Source organism: Macaca fascicularis, chromosome 12 (genome assembly GCF_037993035.2).
Source record: "Macaca fascicularis isolate 582-1 chromosome 12, T2T-MFA8v1.1".
Taxonomy (NCBI): domain Eukaryota; kingdom Metazoa; phylum Chordata; class Mammalia; order Primates; family Cercopithecidae; genus Macaca; species Macaca fascicularis.
The window spans coordinates 102,680,519-102,704,010 of NC_088386.1; the positions used below are offsets into that span (position 1 = coordinate 102,680,519).

A 23,492-nucleotide genomic window follows, 5' to 3' on the forward strand; every position below is an offset into this window, starting at 1 on the left:
TCCAGGTATTGTTCTCTGTGGTCACATTCCTTGGGTTGAGGACCCCACAAAGTCAGGCAATGGTATTGGTAGGATTAGGGCACAAAATCAATGTCCTTAACACAGATATTAAGCTTTCTTCACAATAACATCACATGAAGTGCTGACTTTGGAAACAAGCAAAAGTCAGTAATGGGTTTGAAACTACCCATTGCATTATAATGGTGCAGAAGCAATGCAGAAGATGCATCTGCAATTTCCCTGAATTTTCAGAATATGATTCATATCTTAAGAGTTATTAAGCATACAGAGAAAGCACAGATATCAGCAGCTTTTCACATGACTCCTGGGCTTTCGAAAGTTCCTAATTGGCATTTGTAAAGGGTCTTATTAGCTGGAAAATATCTGAACATACTGGTTTGGCTATTACTGCTTTAATAAAAGACTGTAATTTTTACTTAAACCATGCAATTATATAGTAAAAATATTATGCTTTTCTTTCAAAATTCATTTTATTCAGGCCATATCTGTTGTCAAGGAGCAGAAACCTATTCAATCTGAGCTTTAAAAAAGTGTGATTTATTATACAGACACTTAAACAAAGCACAGCCAGGGAAAAATGGTACAGAGGCAGGTCTTATGAAGGTGGTGAACCCAACTAGCTCTGAAGAGCTCACAGGCACATAGTTCACTGCCATCAACCTGACCCAGTCACCAACTTACTCATTGGTCTCAGTTCAATTTTTTTTTTTGAGAGAGAGAGAAAATATGATTGGTTATCCTTGAGTGAGGTACATCTGTTTGGCTTAATTAGTTGAGACCAAGGTGGTGAGGACATTTGAGCAAACATGGTCACTTAGGTGCAGGTCTTAGGTATGGCTGGTGGAAGGAAGCAGGTTCTCTCAGAAGATGTATGGGCAGATGCAATGACTGACAACTCTATTTTAATGTAGTATAAAAGATAGCATTTGACACCAAAATATTTCTGAGAAAATGCAATTATTATTAAACAAACATGAGTGGATACAAGTAACACAAAATAACTGAACTCTGACTTTTATGTTGTCACAGTGATTTAATTGCCTTGCATGGTATTATCTAAGACTGACATAAATCTTTCAAATTATTCTTCCTTCAATATAGACATTTATGTAAATTCTTTCTATATTTATTATGCTACCAAGTAATTATGTATTTCATCCAATTTGATCTGTTAGGATTCCACAGTTTTGCCTTCAAAGCCTGTAAAAGGAAAAGAAATGAAAATATATAACTATTTCCAAAACATGTTAGTAGCATATGTTTTTATTAGCTTTTTTGTTTGCTGGATTCCTGTATTCATGATTCAGTAGCTGAGAAAGTGCATGCGTGAGAGTGATTCTATGGGGAAATAAAGCCACGAGATCATAGCTAGGTATTTTCATATAGCAAAACTAACTGTGGCCTCTTCCCTGGCCACAAGCTATTTTATGTGCTCTCTCCTGGCACCTTGCTTTTCATTCCAAATCGTGTATGCAGCTATGTTGTCAGCTCCATTTCTGCTCTTGGCTTTGCTGCTCCTCTATGCACCAATTCTAATTCTCCCGATTAGCCCCATTCTTAAGTCCATCATACCATATATTTCAGAATGAAAGTGCATGAGATTTTGTTCATTTTATTGGACATTTAAATAAAAGGGTGGGGGCTTGGGTGAATATCCTGACTGGTCAACCACAAAGAAACCTACATCAGCTTTGTTTTCAACTCAGTTATATACTTGGGAACTCTGGACATGCAGATTCCTTGTGTCAATTTCCTTACTGATTCATCTTGAGGGAAGGATTAGGTTCTCAAAGGTTTGGTTGCAAAAGTGGGAAGCAGGCCAGGCAGGTGGCTCATGCCTGTAATTCTAGCACTTTAGAAGGCCAAAGTGGATGGTCACTTGGGTCCAGGAGTTTGAGACCAGCCTGGGCAACACTGTGATACCCTAGATCTACAAAAAAAAAAAAATTTAAAAATTAGTTGGGTGTGGTGGTGCATGCCTGTGGTCCCAATTACCTGAGGGGCTGAGTTGAGAGGATCACAAGTCTAGGAGGCTGAGGTTGCAGTGAGCTGTGACTGTACCACTGCACTTCAGCCTGGGCAACAGAGCAGACCCTGTCTTTTAAAAAAAAAAAGTGGGAAGCTAGGATCCAGGAGAGTAAGCAACCAAGGCTGGGTCCCTGGGGAATGTGGGAAGTGGGGAGGGTTTGACAAGAATAGTATTGCAAGGAAACTTGATCCTCTACTACCCAGTTCCACTTGTAGAACAAGAAAATATTAGTTAATGTTTTGTCTACCACCTACCATTTAGGAACTCAAGACTCTGTGGCTTTTCAAAGGTGGTTTGAGGAATCTGATTTAGAAAATATGCTGCTGCAAATAGAGTTAAAAGAATAGTTTTTACTATGTAAAGCGCAATAATTTTTGCAGTTATTTTCATTTTCTTCTATCTTGTTCCTTCCACTCTGAAGTTTCTCTGAATGCATTGCTCTCCTAGGAGTTACAAGATGCCAGACCACTATTATATAAAGTCTCAACCATGATGATGACTTATCCATGTTCTGAGTGGACAATATGAACAAGCAGATGTTCAGTCAACTGCTCAGGATAGCATCTTTCTACCAACATCCCTATGAAGCCTCCTTCCCTGGACCCCATAAACCACTAGGCAACTTCTCAATGATTGCTAGCTTCCTTCTAAATAGACAGTTTCAGGTGAAGTTGTAAAAATGGAAACAGACTAAATTATTATTTTTTGGATATACGGTTTGTATAGGCAGCTTTAGAAAAAATACAGTCCTCTACATAAATATGTGCAAGCACTCACATTATATGTATACACTTGACCCTTGAACAATCTGGAGATTAAGGACACCATTCCTCTGTGTCATCAATTATCTACATACAACTTTTGACTCCCCCCAAAACTTAACTAATAGCCCACTGTTGACCAGAAGTCTTGCCGATAACAAAACAGTTGATTAACATATATTTTGTATGTTGTATGTATCATATACTGCATTCTAACAATAAAAGCTAGAGAAAAGAAAATGTTATTAAGAAAATCATAAGGAAGAGAAAATATATTTACTATTCATTAAGTGGAAATAGATCATGATAAGGTTCTTTATCCTCATTTTCTTTATGTTGACAAGGCTGGGGAGGAGTAGGAGGAAAGAGGAGGCGTTGGTCTTGCTGTCTTAGGGATGGCAGAGGTGGAAGAAAATCTGCGTAATAAGTGGACCTGCACAGTTCAAACTCATGCTGTTCATGGGTCAACAGCATATATATGTGTGTGTATTTATGTAATACATTATAAATTATATATATATGATGAGATATATATATATACACATAATGAGATAAAAATTCCCAGATTTTCCCTGTTAAGGAGAATTCTAACTTGGCCTTCTCAGTCTCTTCCTCTCACCTGTCTTCTGAGAAAGATGCTGTCTTGCCATATTGGTTATTTTGGGCTTCATAATAAAGAATTGAGAAGAAAAGGGAAAGGTGAGAAGCAACAGACACAAGGGACTGGAGCTGAAGTTAGAGTATTTTGGGAGAGTTTGAGGTGAATATGACAAGGAAGCAGTTTGAGTGATTAAAAAAAAAAAGTTGACATTTTTGTGCCCATTTCAAAGTGTCTGTGAAGCATATGAAGTTATTTAAGACTTGCTTTGGTTGCTAGGCCATAACATTATTCCCTAACAACTGGACAATATGAGTCATGATTATTAGCAATATAGACACTGTTTATAACCCCACTGACTTACCGTCTGACATAACTGGATTTTTTTCTTCATGAGGGACTAGATCTTTATGTTCTGAAATCAAAATTAAATTAAACATGCTGGATTTAGAATATAACCAACAACCTGACTAGGTCATGAGATGTTCTAAGTCAATGTTTTTCAAACTTCAGTGACTATGACCCACAATAAAAGACATATTTTACATTATAGTCCAGTGTGCACATTTGTGTACATATTAATGAAACAAAATTACATGAAATAATACTTATCCTTTTCTAATTGTGATGGTTAATACTGAGTGCCAACTTGATTGGATTGAAGGATGCAAAGTATTGATCCTAGGTGTGTCTGTGAGGGTGTTGCCAAAGGAGATTAACATTTGAGTCAGTGGGCTGGGGAAGACAGACCCACCCTTAATCTGGTGGGCACAATCTAATCACCTGTCAGCAAATATAAAGCAGGAAGAAAAATGTGAAAAGGTGAGAACTGCCCAGCCTCCCAGCCTTCATTTTTCTCCCATGCTGGATGCTTCCTGCCCTCAAACATTGGACTCCAAGTTTTTCAGTTTTGAGATGTGGACTGGCTCTCCTTGCTCCTCAAGCTTGCAGACAGCCTATTGTGGGACCTTGTGATCATGTAAGTTAATACTTAACAAAGTCCCCTTTATTTATACATATGTATCCTATTAGTTCTGTCCCTCTAGGGAACCTTGACTATATAGATTTTGGTACCAGGAGTGGTTCTAGAGAAACAGAATATTAAGGATGGAGTTCTTTTGTTGGTTTTTGGGTTTCTGGAGTTGGCTGGTTAGTATGATTAGACCCCCAAATGCTAAGGACTCTACTTCTAATAGTATGGAGAACACTGATAGTCCTTGGCATGAACTGTTTAATGAGTTACACAAAATAAATGCATTTGACACTCCTGATTCACTGCTCATGAGAGGCAGGGAGTTTAATGACTCTATACATAATACCTTTGACCATATGTGGTGAACAAGGGAACATAATGAAGCTGGTTAGTTGCTCCTAAGTTCAGTAGACAAAGTGATGAAAGAAAATGATGAACTCAGAGATTCTGTCTCCTGGCTACAGAAGCAGATACTGAGCCTCAAATCTGCAAAGATTGCCCTAAGTGAGTCTTATCTCCTGTAGAGAAATAGCTGAAATTGTGGAAAAACAGACACAAGCTCTTATCATGTGAGTGGCTGAAAGGTGCAGTGAAAGGTGCATGCACAGCCTTGCCAATTGTCTCCTGTTAAAGTGAGGGCATTAATTGGAAAAGAATGGGACCCTGCAACTTGGGAAGGAGACATGTGGGAGAACCCTGATGAAGCTGGGGATACTGAGTTTGTAAACTCTGATGAACTTTTTTGCCAGAAGGAACAGCTTCCCCATACCAGTAGCGGCAACATCCCCTCCCCGACCCATGCTGTCATCAGTCTTTCCACCTTTGTCTGAGGAGATAAACCCTGTGTACTTCCTGAGGCAAGAGTGATGGCCTCCCCTGAGGCAGTTGCCAGGCAAGATAATGTTGATTCTCTTCAGGAGCCACCCCTAACACCCTTGTTTGTTTCTAGACCTATAACTAAAGTCTCAGTGGGCCTCTAGAGGTGAGATTGAGAGTATGACCCATGGAGAAGTGTGCTACACTCAAAAAGAGCTGCTTGATGTCTCTAATTTTTTTTTTTTTTTCTGAGACAGAGTCTTGCTTGGTCACCCAGGCTGGAGTGCAGCAAGCTCTGCCTTCTGGGTTCACGCCATTCTCCTGTCTCAGCCTCCTGAGTAGCTGGGACTACAGGTGCCTGCCACCAAGCTCAGTTAATTTTTTTTTTTTTTGTATTTTTAGTAGAGACAGGGTTTCACCATGTTAGCCAGGATGGTCTCGATCTCCTGACCTTGTGATCCGCCTGCCTCGGCCTCCCAAAGTGCTGGGATTACAGGCGTGAGCCACTGCACCCAGTTGATGTCTCTAATTTATATAAACAGAAATCTGGAGAACAGGCATGGGAATGGATATTAAGGGTATGGGATAATAGTGGAAGGAACATAGAGTTGGATCAGGCTGAATTTATTGACTTGGGACCACTAAGTAGGGACTCTGCATTTAATGTTGCAGCTCAGGAAGTTAAAAAAGGTTCTAGTAGTTTATTTGCTTGGTTAGCTGAAATATGGATTAAAAGATGGCCCACTGTGAGTGAGATGGAAATGCCTGATCTCCCTTGGTTTAATGGAAGGGATCCAAAGGCTTAGGGAGATTGGCATGGTGGAGTGGATTAGTCACTTTAGACCTACTCATCCCAGCTGGGAGGGTACAGAAGATATACCCTTGACCAATGCCTTGTGAAATAGATTTGTGAGGGTAGCACCTGCATCTTTGAAGAGCCCCGTAATTGCTCTACTCTGTATGTCAGATCTAACAGTGGGAACCATAGTCACTCAACTACAAAACTTAAATACATTGGGAATAACTGGATCCCAAGGTGGCAGGGGCCAAGTTGTGGCACTTAACTAACCGTCAAAGGCAAGGTGGGGCCGGGTGCGGTGGCTCACACCTGTAATCTCAGCACTTTGGGAGTCCGAGGTGGGTGGATCACAAGGTCAGGAGATTGTGACCAGCCTGGCTAACATGATGAAACCCTGTCTCTACTAAAAACACAAAACATTAGCTGGGCATGGTGGCAGGCACCTGTAGTCCCAGCTACTTGGTAGGCTGAGGCAGGAGAATGGCGTGAACCTGGGAGGCGGAGCTTGCAGTGAGCTGAAATCATGCCACTGCATTCCAGCCTGGGCAACAGAGCCAGACTCCATCTCAAAAGAAAAAAAAAAAAAAAAGCTAAGGTGGGTATAACTGCCATAATGGACAGCAGAGACAAAGCAGCAATCAGAATAGTCTGACTTGTGTAGAGCTCTGGCATTGGCTAATTAATCATGGTGTTCCTAGAAGTGAAATTGACAGGAAGCCTACTGCATTCCTACTTAATTTATATATGGAGAAAACTTCTAGGCTGAATAGATAAAAGACTCATTTGAATTATAAAACAGAGAATCATGGCCCCTCAATCAATTTCCAGATTTGAGCCAGTTTACAGACCCTGAACCCTTTGAATGAAGGGGAGACCGAGCCCCCTTGAGGGAGGACCCCACTACATTACTGACAATTTATGCAGTGAATCTTTCTCCCATCTTTCCCCAAAGAGACCTCTGACCATTTACCAGAGTAACTGTGCAATAGGGAAAGGGACATAATCAGACATTTCAAGGACTACTGGACACTGGCTCTGAGCTGACATTGATTCCAGGGGATCCAAAACATAATTGTGGTCTTCCAGTTAAAGTAGGGGCTTATGGAAGTCAGGTAATTCATGGAATTTCAGCTCAGGTCTGACTTACAGAGGGTCCAGTGGGTCCCTGGACTCATCCTGTGGTCATTTCCCCAGTGCCGGAATGCATAATTGGCATAGACATACTTAGCAGCTGGCAGAAACCCCACATTGGCTCCCTGACTGGTAGGGTGAGGGCTATTATGATGGAAAAGGCCAAATGGAAGCCATCAGGGCTGCCTCTACCTAGAAAAATAGTATATCAAAAACAATAACATATCTCTAGAGGGATCGCAGAGATTAGTGCCACTATCAAGGACTTGAAAGATGCAGGGGTGGTCATTCCCACCACATCCGCGTTCAACTCTACCATTTGGCCTGTGCAGAAGACAGACGGATCTTGGAGAATGACGGTAGATTATCGTAAGCTTAACTAAGTGGTAACTCCAGTTGCAGCTTCCTGTACCAGATGCTCATTGCTTGAGCAAATTAACACATCTCCTGGTATCTGGTATGCAGCCATTGACTCAAAAAATGCCTTTTTCTCCATTCCTGTCCATAAGGCCCACCAGAAGCAATTTGCCTTCAGTTGACAAGGCCAGCAATGTACCTTTACTGTCCTACCTCAGGGGTATATCAACTCCCAGGCTTTGTGTCATAATCTTATTCGGAGCGACCTTGATCACTTTTCACTTCCACAAGATATCGCACTGGTTCATTACACTGATGACATTATGCTGACTAGATCCATTGAGTAAGAAGTAGCAAACACACTGGACTTATTGGTGAGACATTTACATGCCGGAAGATAAGAAATAAATTTGACTAAAATTCAGGGACCTTCTACTTCAGTAAAATTTCTAGGGGTCCAGTGGTGTGGGGTCTATGGAGATACTCCTTCTAAGGTGAAGGATAAGTTGCTGCATTTGTCCCCTCCTACAAACAAGAAAGAGGCATAATGCCTAGTGGTCCTATTTGGATTTTGGAGGCAACACATTCCTCATTTGGGTGTGTTACTTCCACTCATTTATTGAGTGACCTGAAAGGCTGGCTGCCAGTTTTGAGTGGGGTCCAGAACAGGAGACGGCTCTGCAACAGATCCAGGCTGCTGTGCAAGCTGCTCTGCCACTTGGGCCATATGACCCAGCAGATCCAATGGTGCTTGAGATGTCAGTGATAGATAGGGATGCTGTCTGGAGCCTTTGGCAGGCCCCCATAGGTGAATCACAGTAGAGGCCTCTAGGATTTTGGAGAAAGGCTCTGCCATCTTCTGCAGATAACTATTGTCCCTTTGAGAGACAGCTCTTGGCCTGTTGCTGGGCTTTGGTGGAAACTGAACATTTGACTATGGGTCATCAAGTCACCATGTGACCTGAACTGCCTGTCGTGAACTGGGTGCTTTCTGACCCATCTAGCAATAAAGTGGGTCATGCTCAGCAGCATTCCATCATCAAATGGAAGTGGTATATATGTGATTGGGCTCAAGTATGTCCTGGAGGCATAAGTATGTTCCACGAGGAAGTGGCTCAAATGCCCATGGTCTCCACTCCTGCCACCCTGCCTTCTCTTCCCCAGCCTGCACTGATGGCCTCATGGGGAGTTCCCTATGATCAGGTGACAGAGGAAGAGAAGACTAGGGCCTGGTTCACAGACGGTTCTGCACGAGATGCAGGCACCACCCGAAAGTGGACAGCTGCAGCACTACAGCCCCTTTCCAGGACATCCCTGAAGGACAGCGGTGAAGGGAAATCCCCCCAGTGGGCAGAACTTCGAGCAGTGTAACATGCACTTTGCATGGAAGGAAAAATAGCTAGATGTGCAATTATATACTGATTCATGGGCTGTAGCCAGTGGTTTAGCTGGATGGTCAGGGACTTGGAAAAAGCATGACTGGAAAATTGGTGACAAAGAAATTTGGGAAGAGGTATGTGGATGGACCTCTCTGAATGGTCAAAAACTGAAGATATTTGCATCCTATGTGAGTGCTCACCAACGGGTGACCTCAGCAGAGGAGTATTTTGATAATCAAGTGGATAGGATGACCTGTTCTGTAGACACCACTGAGCCTTCTTCCCCAGCCACTTCTGTCATTGCCCGATGGGCCCATGAACAAAGCGGCCATGGTGGCAGGGATGGAGGTTACGCATGGGCTCAGCAACATGGACTTCCACTCACCAAGGCTGATGTGGCTACAGCCACTGCTGAGTGCCCCATTTGCCAGCAGCAGAGACCAACACTGAGCCCTCGATATGGCACCATTCCTCGGGGTGATCAGCCAGCTACCTGGTGGCAGGTTGATTATACTGGACCTCTTCCTTCATGGAAAGGGCAGAGGTTTGTCCTCACTGGAATAGATGCTTACACCAAATATAGGTTTGCCTATCCTACACACAATGCTTCTGCCATGACTACCATCCATGGACTAATGGAAAGCCTTATCCACTGGCATGGTATTCCACACAGCATTGCCTCTGACCAAGGCACTCACTTTACAGCTAAAGAAGTGGGGCAGTGTGTTCAGGCTCATGCAATTCGCTGGCCTTACCATGTTCTCCATCATCCTGAAGCAGCTGGATTGATAGAACGGTGGAATGGCCTTTTGAAGTCACAGTTACAATGCCAACTAGGTGACAATACTTTGCAGGGCTGGGGCAAAGTTCTCCAGAAGGCCGTGTATGATCTGAATCAGCATCCAATATATGATACTGTTTCTCCCATAGCCAGGAATCACAGGTCTAGGAATCAAGGGGTGGAAGTGGAAATGGCACCACTCACCATCACCTCTAGTGATCCATTAGCAACATTTTTGCTTCCTGTTCCTGCGACATTATGTTCTGCTGGCCTAGAGGTCTTAGTTCCAGAGGGAAGAACACTGTCACCAGGAGATACAACCATTCCATTAAACTGGAAGTTAAGATTGCCACCTGGACACTTTGGGCTCCTCCTACCTTTCAGTCAACAGGCTAAGAAAGGAGTTACAGTGTTAGCTGGGGTGACTGACCCAGACTATCAAGATGAAATCAGTTTACTATTCCATAATGGAGGTAAGGAAGAGTATGCATGGAATACAGGAGATTCATTAGGGCCTATCTTAGTATTACTATGCCCTGTGATTAAGGCCAGTGGGAAACTACAATAGCCCAATCCAGGCAGGACTACAAATGGTCCAGACCCCTCAGGAATGAAGGCTTGGGTCGCTCCACCAGGGAAAAAACTACGACCTGCTGAGGTGCTTGCTGAAGGCAAAGAGAATATAGAATGTGTAGTAGAAGATAGTCATTAATACCAGCTACAACCATGTGACCAGCTGCAGAAATGAGGACTGTAAATGTCATGAGTGTTTCCTCCTTTTGTTAAAAACATGTTTGTGCATGTATACACTTAGAAAATATCTTCATTTTATTTCCTTTTGTTTTATCATGTGAAATAAGATTTATTGACTTCATATTACCACTTTAAGTATTGTTAACTTTATGTAACAGTATTTGGGTTGGAAATTAGTGCGTTTCCAGTTGTATGAAGGATAGTTGTATTATGTTAGGCATAATTATGACCTTATTATTGTCTTTATTTGAAGATTATGTATGATCTCAGGAGATGTGTATGGGTTTAAGTTGACAAGGGGTGAATTTGTGATGGTTGATACTGAGTGTCAACTTGACGGGATTGAAGGATGCGAAGTATTGATCCTGGGTGCGTCTGTGAGGGTGTTGCCAAAGGAGATTAACATTTGAGTCAGTGGGCTAGGGAAGACAGACCCACCCTTAATCTGGTGGGCACAATCTAATCAGCTGCCAGTAAATATAAAGCAGGAAGAAAAATGTGAAAAGGTGAGAACTGCCCAGCCTCGCAGCCTACATCTCTCTCCCATGCTGGATGCTTCCTGCCCTCAAACATTGGACTCCAAGTTCTTCAGTTTTGAGACTCGGTCTGGCTCTCCTTGCTCCTCAAGCTTGCAGACAGCCTAATGTGGGACCTTTTGATCATGTAAGTTATTACTTAATAAACTCCCCTTTATATATATATAATATATAAATATATAATATATAATAAATTATAAATTATATATTTATAAATATACAATGTATAATTATATATTATAAAATATAAAAAATATAATATATAATTATATATTATATATATTTATATATCCTATTAGTTCTACCTCTCTAGGGAACCCTGACTAATACACTAATCTAGTCCTACTTACCCTTTTCTTGTTTTTTCTACTTGCCTTTTTCTTTCTATTCTATTCTAGTTCATTGGGGGAAAAAATCTGGTCTCCTTACTGTTTTCTTATCAATTTCATTCTATTTCAGTGAGAAAAATGCTAGTGATTAAATTGATTTCATTAATCACTGTATGTTTTTTACAATCCACCTAAGCATATGGAAATGTTTCTCAAAATGTGGAAAACACTGTAATTGGTTATATTTGATTCTATGCTTATTCAACAAATGGTCTGCAAAACAACCTTAAATCAACCCCATTTTCTCTCTTTTATCATAACTAAAGTTCTTTAATCTGCATAAGCTTATGATTTGTTCAGGTAGAGGTCTAAGAACCTAAAACTGTAATTAGCAACTTAAACTGTTCTGATGCGAGTAGTCTCAGGAATACACACTCTACAATTTGGCTTCTCTTCCTCCACCCTGGAAAGCTGCCATCTCCTTCGTGACAGATCTTACAGTTTTCCTCAGTTCTGACAAGGGCCTTGGTGCCCTGAGATCTTAAGTGGTGCTTAACACCAATTGGGCCAATGCAATAATAGTGCTGCCACTCAGATATCTAGAGAGACACTGTCTAGGTGGGACTGAGTTCACCACGCTTGTCAGGACAGTGATTTGGGCTGTTGATAATCCCCTACAGGGCTCATGTTACAGCTGGATTAATTCTCTAAGCCTGACCCCATCTATTTTGTGCTTTGTCCTGAGGACTAAGCTCTGATATTTTTTATCTTGCCCAAATTCCTTTCTTTTCTTTTCTCTTTTTTTTTTTTTTTGCCACAGAGTTTTGCTCTTGTTGCCCAGGCTGGAGTGCAATGGTGTGATCTCGGCTCACTGAAACCTCCGCTTCCCAGGTTCAAGTGATTCTCCTGCCTCAGCCTCCCGGGTAGCTGGGATTACAGGCACGTGCCACCACACCCAGCTAATTTTTTTGTATTTTTAATAGAGACGGGATTTCTCCATGTTGATCAGGTTGGTCTCAAACTTCCGACCTCAGGTGATCTGTCTGCCTTGGCCTCCCAGAAGTGCTGGAATTATAGGCGTGAGCCACTGTGCCTGGCCACCTAAATTCCTTTCTAAGTCATGCCCTATAAACCATAAATTCTCATCAGATATTTAACCCTGTATATCATGACTTACTTTCCAATCTGACTCTGCCATGACAAGGAAGACAATCAAAATGTTTTACCCCAAAATATATTTCCTTGCCAGACCTTGAAATTGCCCTGCAAAATCTCTTGCGGGAAAATCCACATTCTATAGAGAATCTCCTCTCCCCTTTGTTTTCCTTCCTTTCTCCTCAGATTCAGGAGATAATCAACTAAGAGCCAGGCACCCTTTAAAGTCTCATAAGAAACAATTTATAACCTGCCCTCTCTAAGTCTGCTATCTGAGAGCTTCCTCTGCACAATAAAACTCGATCTCCACAATCCTTTATCTTAACCTAAACATTCCTTTCTACCAATCCCAGGTCTTTAGACAAACTCAACCAATTGTCTGCCAGAAAATATTTAAATTTACCTATAGCCTGGAGGCACCCCACCTACATCTTTGACTTGTCCCGCCTTTCTGAATGAAACCAATGTATTTCTTAAATGTATTTGATTGATGTCTCATGCCTTCCTAAAATATATAAAACTGAGCTGTACCCTGACTACCTTGGACATATGTCCTCAGGATCTCCTGAGGACTATCATGGGCCATGGTCACTCATATTCGGCTCGGAATAAATCTTTTAAAATATCTTACAGAGTTTGACTCTTTTCATCAACAGTGCCATCATCCAGCATTCATCAGTCATATTGCTAACTAACCACTCAGCCAAACAACAGATGGCCCCTACCTACCTTTCCAGCCTCATCCATCCTATATGCATCTGGAAGACATTGTATTCGGAAGACATGCACATTGTTGTACAGAAGATCTCCAGATATTTTTCATATTCTGTGACTGAACTAGCTCAGTTTCTGAAGAAACGCCCATTTTTAGATCTTTAGCCATCTTAGGTCCCAACTAGATTTCAAGATACAATTACATTTTCTCCTCTCTACAGGCTTTCTCCTTTTCATGTGAGTTTTTAGACTACTTATTCTGTACTTTCCTTCCTTTTGACCTGTCTTCCCTTGTTTTATTAAGCCATTTAATTCACTGTGTGTCTTGGCATTTACCTTTTCATATTCTCATGGCTTCTTTCCCCAGTGAGTGGGGCCATCACTTCCTTATTGTGCCCCCAGTGTCTCTCACAGTGACCAGCAGATAGAAGGTGCACAGTGACTATCTGGTAATTTTCTCCAAAGACTTAAACAGATTTTAAATATAATCCTATATTTTGACTATAAGATGACTTAAGTCCCACTTTATGGTTGGTGGGTGATCAAATTTCTTTCTTTGCAATGTACTATTAACCCTTGAATAAAAAGGGCAGTTTAAAAAATTGAGTGTAAGCGTACCTACCATCTGAGACCTGTTCTTTCTGGCTGTCATCTGTGATGGGTAAGGAGATCCTTTTATCTTTTTTACGTAGTTCAGTTTCTAAAATCAGGAAACTTATTATTGCATTAATTGAAGAGATTAAACAAGCCTCACAAAAGAATAATCTCATTGATATGTTAGTAAGCAGAGATCTCCACACTGTGAGAGTCTCTGATTTTGGAATATCTGGAAGAGTGTTTCTCTGCAGGGGCAAGAGCCAAAGGTGACAGAGTTAAGATCAAACACACACACACACACACACACACACACCCCTTGACCTTTGTTAATAAAAACACAGCATAAAATCAAGTCTTTTTTTTGTCTGTCACAAAACTCTATAATGCAAGTATATATGGGACCGTTAGGACTAACTACAAGTCAATGGAGTCAATTTTAGAATGACTGTTTTGTGGCCCACTCCCATAAAAGGAATTTGAAGCTCTATTCTGCCTAGTATAGGAAGCCACACAGAGGGCCTCTACATTCTGAGATTAAAAGAATTTGAGTTAAAATCAGTGGCCAATTGGACTTCTACATATCCCTCTGTGCCTGCACCTCCACCTTCCTGCCTCCTCTGGGCTTTGGTTTGGCCCACTCCTGGTGACTTGGCCATCAGCCAGAACCTCCTCTGAATTCCCAAACCCCACCCTCTCTCTGTCCTTCCTCCCCAACTTCCTGTACTTTCACCTTACTCAACCCTCTATGGTCTGGACCAATGGCACCCACTCTGTCCCCTGCAGTTGATTTTGATGAGTTAGTCCATTCTGAAAGGCAGCAACTGTTTCAATTGGTTGGGATCTGTAACCATACTGGTTGTTAAATAGTTTCAATATCCCCTTCATTTGGATTCTTTTATTTCTGTTTATTACTTCCTTCCTTATCCAATCTAGACCCCCATAGTCTATCACTTCATCTGCTTTCTTGCAATGGCCTTCGATTTCTTTGCCTCACCTCCTTCGTTCCCAAATGCTAAGTGAACTGGACTCATTTTCCACTCTCATGTTCAATGTGGATAACCAAAGTCACCGTAGCACCTATTTTAGGCACCAGTAAAGCACGTGCACAAATGTGAGAAAAATAAAAACTTTTTGGAAATAATTTGCTACTCCTAATAAAGTCAACATGGAAGAACTCAAAATTTTGTTGGAATACGTTGTGGGGTTACTTTTACTCTAACTGCATTTATTCTAAGCAGGGGGTAGCAGTATACTCTAATATTTTGGGGTTTACTACAATCATGCATCTAGGTTTCTGCTCCTGCATCCAGGCAGCTGAGCATCTTTGCAAGGAATCACACAATCATACATTGCAGGCACTACAAATTAATGGTCCCTAACTTCCACTGAGCTCTTAACTCTGAAAAAAATTACATTTTTTTCTGCTTTGTGTCTCTCCCTTCCTCTTAACAGTTGCAGTCATGTGTCAGTTAATAATGGTAGATACATTCTGAGAAATGCATCAGTAGGCAATTTTGTTATTGCATGAACATGAGAGAATGTACTTACACAAACCTAGATAGTATAGGCTACTATACACCTAGGCTACAAACCTGTACTGCATGTTACTGTACTGAATACTGTAGGCAATTGTAACCATAATAGTATTTGTGTATTTAAAAATATCTAATACAGAAAAGGTATAGGAAAAGAAAACAGCATAAAAGATTAAAAAATGGTACAACTGTATAGGGCACTTACCATGAATGAAGCTTGTGGGACTGGAAGTCGCTCTGGGTGAGTCAGTGAGTGATGGTGAGTGAATGTGAAGGCCTAGGACATTATTGTAGACTACTGCAGACTGATAAATACCATGCACTTAGGCTACACTGAAATTTTTTTTTCTTTCTTTGATAATAACTTAACCTTAGCTTACTGTATTTTTAAGCTTTTATGTTTTTAAAAACCAACTCTTTTGTATTAGCACTCTGCTTAAAACACAAACACCTTGTACAACTATACAAAAATATTTTTTCTTTATATCCTTTTTCTTTAGATCCTTTATGTCCTTTTATAAGCTTTTTTCTATTTTTAAAAATTACTTTTTTCTTTTCAAATTTTTTTGTTAAAAAAGACACAAACACATACATTATTAGCCTAGGCCTACACAGCGTCAGGATCATTAGGAGGTCACTAGGCAGAAGGAATTGCTCAACTCCATTACATTATGAGACCATGCCACGGTTTGCCCCAGTTACTACCAGACTGAACAAAGGAGGACGAACATAGAAATGAAGACAAAGAAAAAGGATTTGTTTTAAAGAAAAAGAAGGGGTCAGGAGAAGAAGGGGGCTTCTTGCTTCTAGTGAGCAAAGGCAGCCCTGAGCGTCTACAGCCCTTCGTATTTATTGGGTAGAAAGAGGAGGGAGGAGCTAATGGTTGGTCAGCTGCTTGACTGATCACAGGTTCCCATTATTATAGCTAACAAGCTTCAGATGTGCCTAATCACAAGAAACACTGCACTTGGGGTGCGATAGCCCTCAGCATTCCTTCTGGGCGGCAGACGCAGTTCATCAGTTTGCTAACATTCTGCATTTATGCGAACAGTTTGCTGTTTACTCATATAGCCTTCACTGAGTTGATCACGACCCTCACTCTTTTGGCCCACAACAGGACCACTATGGTATCATGCCATCTGCCATTGACCAAAATGTCGTTATGCACACATGCCTGTATTTCAAACCTTCATGTCCTTCCTTAGAAGCCCAGCCTTTCCCTGAGTCTTTGGCCTTCAGGACCTGGTCCCGCTGCCTGTTTGGTTCCGCATTCCTCCATTCCACACACTGACTTGCATCTGCATCCATCACCTCCCCTTCCTCTGGCCTTAGCAGCAGAGACACTTTCAGTTTGCAGCTGACCCTGTGCTCTGGCACTTGAGTTCTACTTGAGCAGAGAACCCTTCTGCTCACTCCCCCTCTATCTTCACCCTCTCCTCTCTAATAGTAGTTAAACTTTAACATCCAACGATCCAGATATCCATCCATCTCTTTGTATTTTTGGATATGTATATCATGCACATGGAACAAAATCCAAGAGGCACAAGAGACCCTGAACTGCAGAAGTCTTCCCTCCCCCACCACTCAGGTCCTCCTCCAGGAGGTCATGATAGTTATCAGTTTCTTCTCATTACTATCAGTTGCTGACAACTCTGTGTCCCCATGTCCAGCCCAGAGCTCTCTCCTGGGCTCCAGAGATACGTGTCTGTTATCCACCAGAACTTTCACTTAGATGCCTCTTGAAAGTCTGCTCCTTCTCCTGTATTCATTACATTAATTGCATCTTCCCAGTCATTTTCCTGACTCAGAGCACATAGTAAGTGACAAGGACAGGAGAGGCAACCAGCTTGGGGACTCCAGCTGCCCCAGATTCTGCCCCCAGGACTGAGGAGATCAAGAGTTCTACACATTCAATTCATTTGTGGCCCACTGTTTGGGAAGTTCTGCCTCAGATAACACCATCACCATGTGTTGAGATGTTGAAAACATCAGGGGCATTCTTGACTCTCTTGAGCGCTCTCTTATCCTCAATCTCAGATTGGTCAAGTTCTGTCAATTGTATCTCTTGCAAATATAGCTCTTTCCCTACATCCCCACAGTCACTGCTTGCTTAAGGTCCTCATCATTTCTCTACCTGCAACAGAACTGGTCTTCCTGCTTCTTGTCTCTCCCCCTCCAATTCATTCTTCCCATTGCAGACAGTGATCATTTTAAGTTAGAAGCTGCTCCTGTCTCTCTTCTGCCTAAAGTCCTTCACTGGTTTTAACAAGGCCTCTACTTACCTACTGGCCTCCTGACATTCCTGAAACTCTATTTTCCAGATAAAGCAAATTGGCAGTTCTTCAAAAGTTCTTTCTTTCTTCTTTATCTTTGAATGCGTTGCTTTCTCTGAATTGAACAACTCTCCCATTTACCCCTACCATGCCCCCAACTGTTGGCCTTCCTTCCTCTCATAACTCGGTTTCGATGTTACCTCCTCCCAAAAGCCCTTCTATCAGGTCAGAGCCCTGATGGGGCCCTTCCCACTGCTGTCATGGTGCATAGCACATTCCTCTGGCCCACAGCACTGAGCATGCCAGCTCCAGAGTGACACTCTGGCCCCTAAGGCTAAGGTCCTTCCTTTCTACTCTAGTCTCATTTCTGCCCTCTCCATTCCACAAAATCAGTCTCATCAAAGTCACGAATGACCTTGGTCATACAACCATTGGGTATTTTTCAGGTCTCATTTTATCTAACACACCAGTAGCATCTGACAGTGTAGACCAGTCCTTGTTCTTGAAACACCCTCTGCCTTCAGGTCTTTTACATCATCAGATTTCAGGGGCTTATCCTGACTCTCTGACCACCCCTTTCTCATGGTCTTCTGTCAGTTAACCATGACAGGCTAAGTTCCTCCAGGCTTTCTTCTCTTACCTTCTCTCTAGACAATCTCCATCATACAGATAGCTTCATTTCTATTTATGAGTCAACAACTCCCCATTTGGCAACTGTAGTCCAGATCTTTCTGAGCTCCAAGAAGTATGCAGTTTTCCATGTGACATTTCCATTTTAGATATCACACAGGTATTTCAGAATCAAAATGTAAGAAATGAAACTCATGCTTTTTCTACTCTGGCACCATGCTTCTTCCTCTTCCATCCACAGGCATGCATGCACACACACACCTCCCACATTCTCATATTTTCTCTCTCTCTCGTTCTTTTACCATTTTCCCCTTATCAACAGTAAATCTGCCCAGTTGCTCAGTACCATTTTCCCCTTATCAATAGTAAATCTGCCCAGTTGCCAGTTGGGATTCACCAGAGCCAATCAGATTCATCAGCAAGTCTTGATAATTCTACCTTCTAAATATCTCTGAAATTTCTACTGCCTCTGGTCTTGGCTGTATGCACTATCCCCCAATACCAGTCTTGCTTTATTCCAGGATGTTTTTCAAACTAATCCCACATATGACCAGGTTCTCTCCATCTAGAAATCTTCTGTAGCTCTCACATCTCCTCATGGCTGTATCTCTCAGCTCCATCTCTTCTGGCTTTGGCCACATAAGCTTTTCCACAGTTTTTCCAAACAAGTTGATATATACTTTCCTGCTTCAGGTCCTTCCCTTCTATCCACAGGCATGAGCTCTGACAGCATGGCAGCCAGCAGTTACTCCTCCAATGCACTACAACTGCAGTCATCTATATAATGTGTGGCCAGCCCCTTGATGGACTGCAGGTTCCGAGAGGGCAAGATCAGGTCTATCTCATTCACCTCTGTATTTCTAGCTCCTAGCACTAGCTTATAGTTGGTACTGCACACACATTAGCAGAAGGAAGGAATGTTGGGCTCCAAGACACTTGACTAAAGCCCTTTGCATAAATAAATTGCTTTATTTCTAGATGTATATAACCATACCTAAGATGAGATCATCTTTAAGGCAAAGAAAAGATGTCAGCCCTCCCTTATTTCTTATGAGTGGAGAAAATACCAATAAGAAATATAAGCTTATTGAAATTTGTTGGCTTTTAATAAAGTTATCTAAAAATAAATCTGGTGTTGTAGGTTGAATTGTGTTTCCAAAAAGATATGTTGAAGTTGGCCAGGCGTGGTGGCTCATGCCTGTAATCCCAGTACTTTGGGGGGCCGAGGTGGGTGGATCATGAGGTCAGGAGTTCAAGACCAGCCTGGCCAATATAGAGAAACCCCGTCTCTACTAAAAATACAAAAATTAGCCAGGCATGGTGGTGTGCACCTGTAGTTCCAGCTACTCAGGAGGCTAAGACAGGAGCATCGCTTGAACCCGGGAGGCATGAGTTGTGGTGAGCTGAGATGGCACCACTGCAGCCTGGGCAACAGAGTGAGACTCTGTCTCAAAAAAAAAAAAAAAAAAAAGATATGTTGACATCCTAATGCCTGGTACCTGTGAATGTGATCTTATGGGAAATAGAGTTTTGGCGGACATAATCAATTTAAGATGGGATCATACTGGTTTAGGGTGGGTCCTGAATGCAATGACTGGTATCCTTATAAAGAGAGAGAGAGAGATTTGGAAACATAGCCATATACAGAGGAAAGACAGACATGTGAAGAGAGAAGCAGAGGTTGGAGTGATGCAGCAACAAGCCAAGAATGCAAGCACTGCAACCCAAAGCTAGAAAAAGCAAGAAAGAATTCTTTCTGGAGCCTTCAGAGAGAGTGTGGCCCTGCCAATACCTCACATCAGGTCTTCTAGTCTCCCGAGCTGTGAACAAGTAAATTTCTGTTGTTTTTAAGCCATCCAATTTGTGGTAATTTGTTATGGTAGTCCTAGGAAATTAATAAATATGATACCTACAACATTTATAAGATCATAGTGTTCTTAAGTTGTGTTTTCTTTAACATTCTTATGAGATGTTTTATTTCAAAGGACACATTGAACTTAACAGTTTATTTTGTCATGAATTTAGTTTAGAAATGATAAAATACAAATGGGAGTTATTCATATTAACAGTGATTCAGTTATAATAATTATGTTAATACTCTTTTAATAGCAGTCCAATAAAACGTCACATCTAAGAGCCTACCTGATTGGTATGGCTGAAAATGTATCTTGTCTCCAAGTGCAACAAGTTTCTCCTGTTGAAAAATTTTATAATCACAGAATTAAATGACCACAATTCCTAACTTAATTATTCTTTTTTTTTTTTTTTAGATGGAGTTTTGCTCTTGTTGCCCAGGCTAGAGTGCAGTGGTGTAATCTTGGCTCACTGCAACCTCTGCCTTCTGGGTTCAAGTGATTCTCCTGCCTCAGCCTCCCAAGTAGCTGGGATTACAGGCCTGCACCACCATGCCCGCCTAATTTTTGTATTTTTAATAGAGACAAGGTTTCTCCATGTTGGTCAGGCTGGTCTCAAACTCCCGACCTCAGGTGATCCACCCACCTTGGCCTCCCAAAGTATTACAGGTATGAGCCACTGCATCTGGCAACTTAACTATTCTTTAATAGAAAAACACTTTGATTCTTCATTTTTAAATAATGAACAAATATTTCTAACATACCAGAAATTGTATAACCAAATGAGTAATGTTCTTTCACTGATGTTTTTCAAACTTTTATTATCTCATTACTTTTAGGAATTAAAAAAAATTTGAATCCATAGAAAAACCAATATATGCCTTGGCCTAGGGGAATCAGTTTAAGATCATTATCAAGGTCAGTCCCCTTGCATCTATTCTGACATTACCTGAATTAGATCACTTGTCATTCTGGTCATTATTTGTTCACTTATTTCAGTATCTTTGAGATCCGTAAGAACCACCCAAGTTCCATTCTCAAATTTCACAGGCATAGAAAAGACGATCCCTTTAGGAATACCAAACTGGCCTGCAGTGAGCAAACACAAAGCAGAGCAAACACAAAGCAAAGCAACACGGCAGAACTTAGAAACGTGCACCTTTTCTGTTAAGCACTGTAGAAAAGGACAAACATAATACAGGCTTTTTAATGATAATGATGGAATTAAATTTCTGGGAGTTCTTCTCCAAGGAGGACAGAAACACTCCCTCTAGAAGGATTGACTAAGCAACTATCTAAGTTCTAACAATTCTGCCATCTGTATTTCTCTCTCATCCAGAGGCTAATGCAGTCTTTCTCTTTTGAACCCTGTCTGTATTCTTTTTGTCTGTCTGCATGGCTTTTCTGTGGACCCCTATGCAGCCCATGAGCCTAAGTCATTTGTCCATCTGGCCTTCCACTCTTCTCGCCTGCTATGGCACTCACACAGCCAGAGTATGAGGAACTGGGAAGGGAAAGGAGGGGAGGCAGGAAATTTGGTTATTCCTTTGCAGCCTCCAGTTTGCCATATGTTTTGGTGTGTGTTTGCGTCATGTGGGATGATTTCCTTTACATGTTTCTACATCTTAAGCAGAAGCCATCCTTCATTTAATAACACATTTAATTTCTTTAAGATATACAGAAATACTTATATTTGGATGTGCTCTAAATAAAAAGATTGACCGTATGTATTACTAACTGAGCACCATTCAGACAAAACTGTCCCCGTTTCTGGTGCCTCAATCACATAAGAAAATTATTTCTGCCATTCTAAACAACAAAAATGTCACCAGGGCAAAAAACAAACAAACAAACAAAAACAAAAAAGCAACAACAACAACAAAAAACATTGAGGACATTCAAGAAACCGAGATCTAAAAGACTTTTCCTTAGAGGGCTTCCCAGGTCCTCAAGTAATGCTGTATTTTGTTTAATGTGTGAAGAGCTAGCCTTATGGGCATACAAGGTCTGAGGGTTTACCTGTTTGGTATGGTTTCACAGAGACAGACAATCATCTACCCCTCTCCCCCAAGTACTGCATTGTTTATTTCTGAATATAATTCCTACAGAGATTAATTAAACTTTCTTTCTACAAATAAAGGTAAGGTTTTAAATGCCTGTTTCCCTAAGGAGATAATTTGCTGATCTGAATTCACACTATGGCAATGTTCATGCACCTTAACTTCAGTTGAACAAGATTCACTGAGTGTCTGGATATAAAATACTTCTCCTGTGAAGAGGCAAAGAGGTGGCCCAGAAAAAGCCTTTGCCCTCAGAGTGCCACAATGAAGGGGACATATGCAACTAATCACACTATCAAAAATAGGCAGACTATAATATTCCCTGTGACGGGGGAACAAGATGCTATGTGGGGATACAGAGGAGAGACAGAGATTCATTCTGACATGAGGGATTTGGGGAGATTTCCTTAACCTGCACTGGTGTCACTGAAACAATAGGGAAGATCGTGGTTCTACTTATAACGTAAAGAATACAAGAGATGGAACCAGTTGGGAAGGAAGACAGTACATACAGTTTGGTATATGTTGGATGGAAGTGACAACATGACATCCAGGTGACAATGTTTCAGAAGCTAGAGGCAGAGAGGCCCGAGTCTGCAGCTCTGGGAGTGGACAAGCTTGCTAAGGGAGAAAGTAGAACCCAAAGGGAAGAGATGCTTAAGATAGACCTTACAGATGACAGAACAGCAGCTATTCTCTTTCCTGTTGTGTAAAAATGGTAGAAGTCAGCCAGGCGTGGTGGCTCACGCCTGTGATCCCAGCACTTTGGGAAACCGAAGCAGGCAGATCACAAGGTCAGGAGATTGAGACCATTCTGGCCAACATGGTGAAACCCCGTCTCTACTAAAAATACAAAAATTAGCTGGGTCTAGTGGCTTGCGCCTGTGGTCCCAGCTACCCAGGAGGCTGGGGCAGGAGAATCACTTGAACCCGGAAGGCGGGGGTTGCAGTGAGCTGAGATGGCGCCATTGCACTCCAGCCTGAGTGTCACAGCAAGACTCCATGTCAAGCAAACAAACAAAAATGTAGAAGTCTTCTGCATAGTTTTTAGCAGATTAAAACATTAGGGCTGTAAAAGTTTATATGCAGTATTTGTGGATGGAGAGCAACCTTTCCACATCCCCAGTGTTGCCTGGTACCCTGAGATCTGGGTCCTAAAGTGTCCCTCTCTATCCTGCCTTTGTGTCTGTGCTCCTATGGCTCCCTGTGCCCAGTGTTCTTTCCACACTTGTCTTCCAGGTCAACACTCCTCATACTTTAGGCTTACTGGAGTGTCGCCTTCTTTATGAAGCCTGTACTGGTTCCCCCTGCTTCCTGCCTAGAATAGAACTTGCTTTCCCCTTATCTCATGCTAGGAAAACCTAACAACAGATTTTGTTTATGTATCTGGCTCTTGTTTATTCCACCGTAGG

General features: G+C 41.7%; 2 protein-coding genes across 41 annotated transcripts in view; one reads left to right on the plus strand and one right to left on the minus strand.

Annotated features, from left to right (window-relative positions):
• Positions 1-537: 537 nt before the first annotated feature.
• The window catches only part of MDH1B (malate dehydrogenase 1B), a 40,082-nt gene continuing 17,127 nt past the window's right edge, over positions 538-23,492 (minus strand). For 7 of the 40 annotated variants that reach the window (XR_012421409.1, XR_012421408.1, XR_012421410.1 and 4 more), the window contains 4 exons: positions 20,970-21,109; positions 20,310-20,361; positions 13,755-13,832; positions 538-1,221 (listed from right to left, as the gene is read on the minus strand). Coding sequence is in view for 34 of the 40 variants with exons in the window: in XM_074009871.1 (XP_073865972.1) it covers positions 1,193-1,221; positions 13,755-13,832; positions 20,310-20,361; positions 20,970-21,109 (299 nt within the window). In the remaining 6 variants the exon portion in view is untranslated. Of the gene's footprint in view, positions 1,222-2,303; positions 2,374-3,773; positions 3,825-13,754; positions 13,833-20,309; positions 20,362-20,969; positions 21,110-23,492 lie in introns of those variants that run through there. The other 33 variants (XM_015432653.4, XM_065525924.2, XM_015432658.4 and 30 more) reach the window with 13 other exon arrangements.
• LOC135966475 (uncharacterized) lies at positions 6,598-10,938 on the plus strand. Its single transcript, XM_074009890.1, has one exon. It carries the CDS (start codon positions 9,113-9,115, stop codon positions 10,211-10,213), a length of 1,101 nt encoding a protein of 366 aa, XP_073865991.1. The 5' UTR covers positions 6,598-9,112; the 3' UTR covers positions 10,214-10,938.

What these genes read in the sequence shown, in the direction of transcription:
- LOC135966475 (XM_074009890.1), top strand. Translation starts at nt 9,113, where the DNA reads ATGACCTGTTCTGTAGACACCACTGAGCCTTCTTCCCCAGCCACTTCT.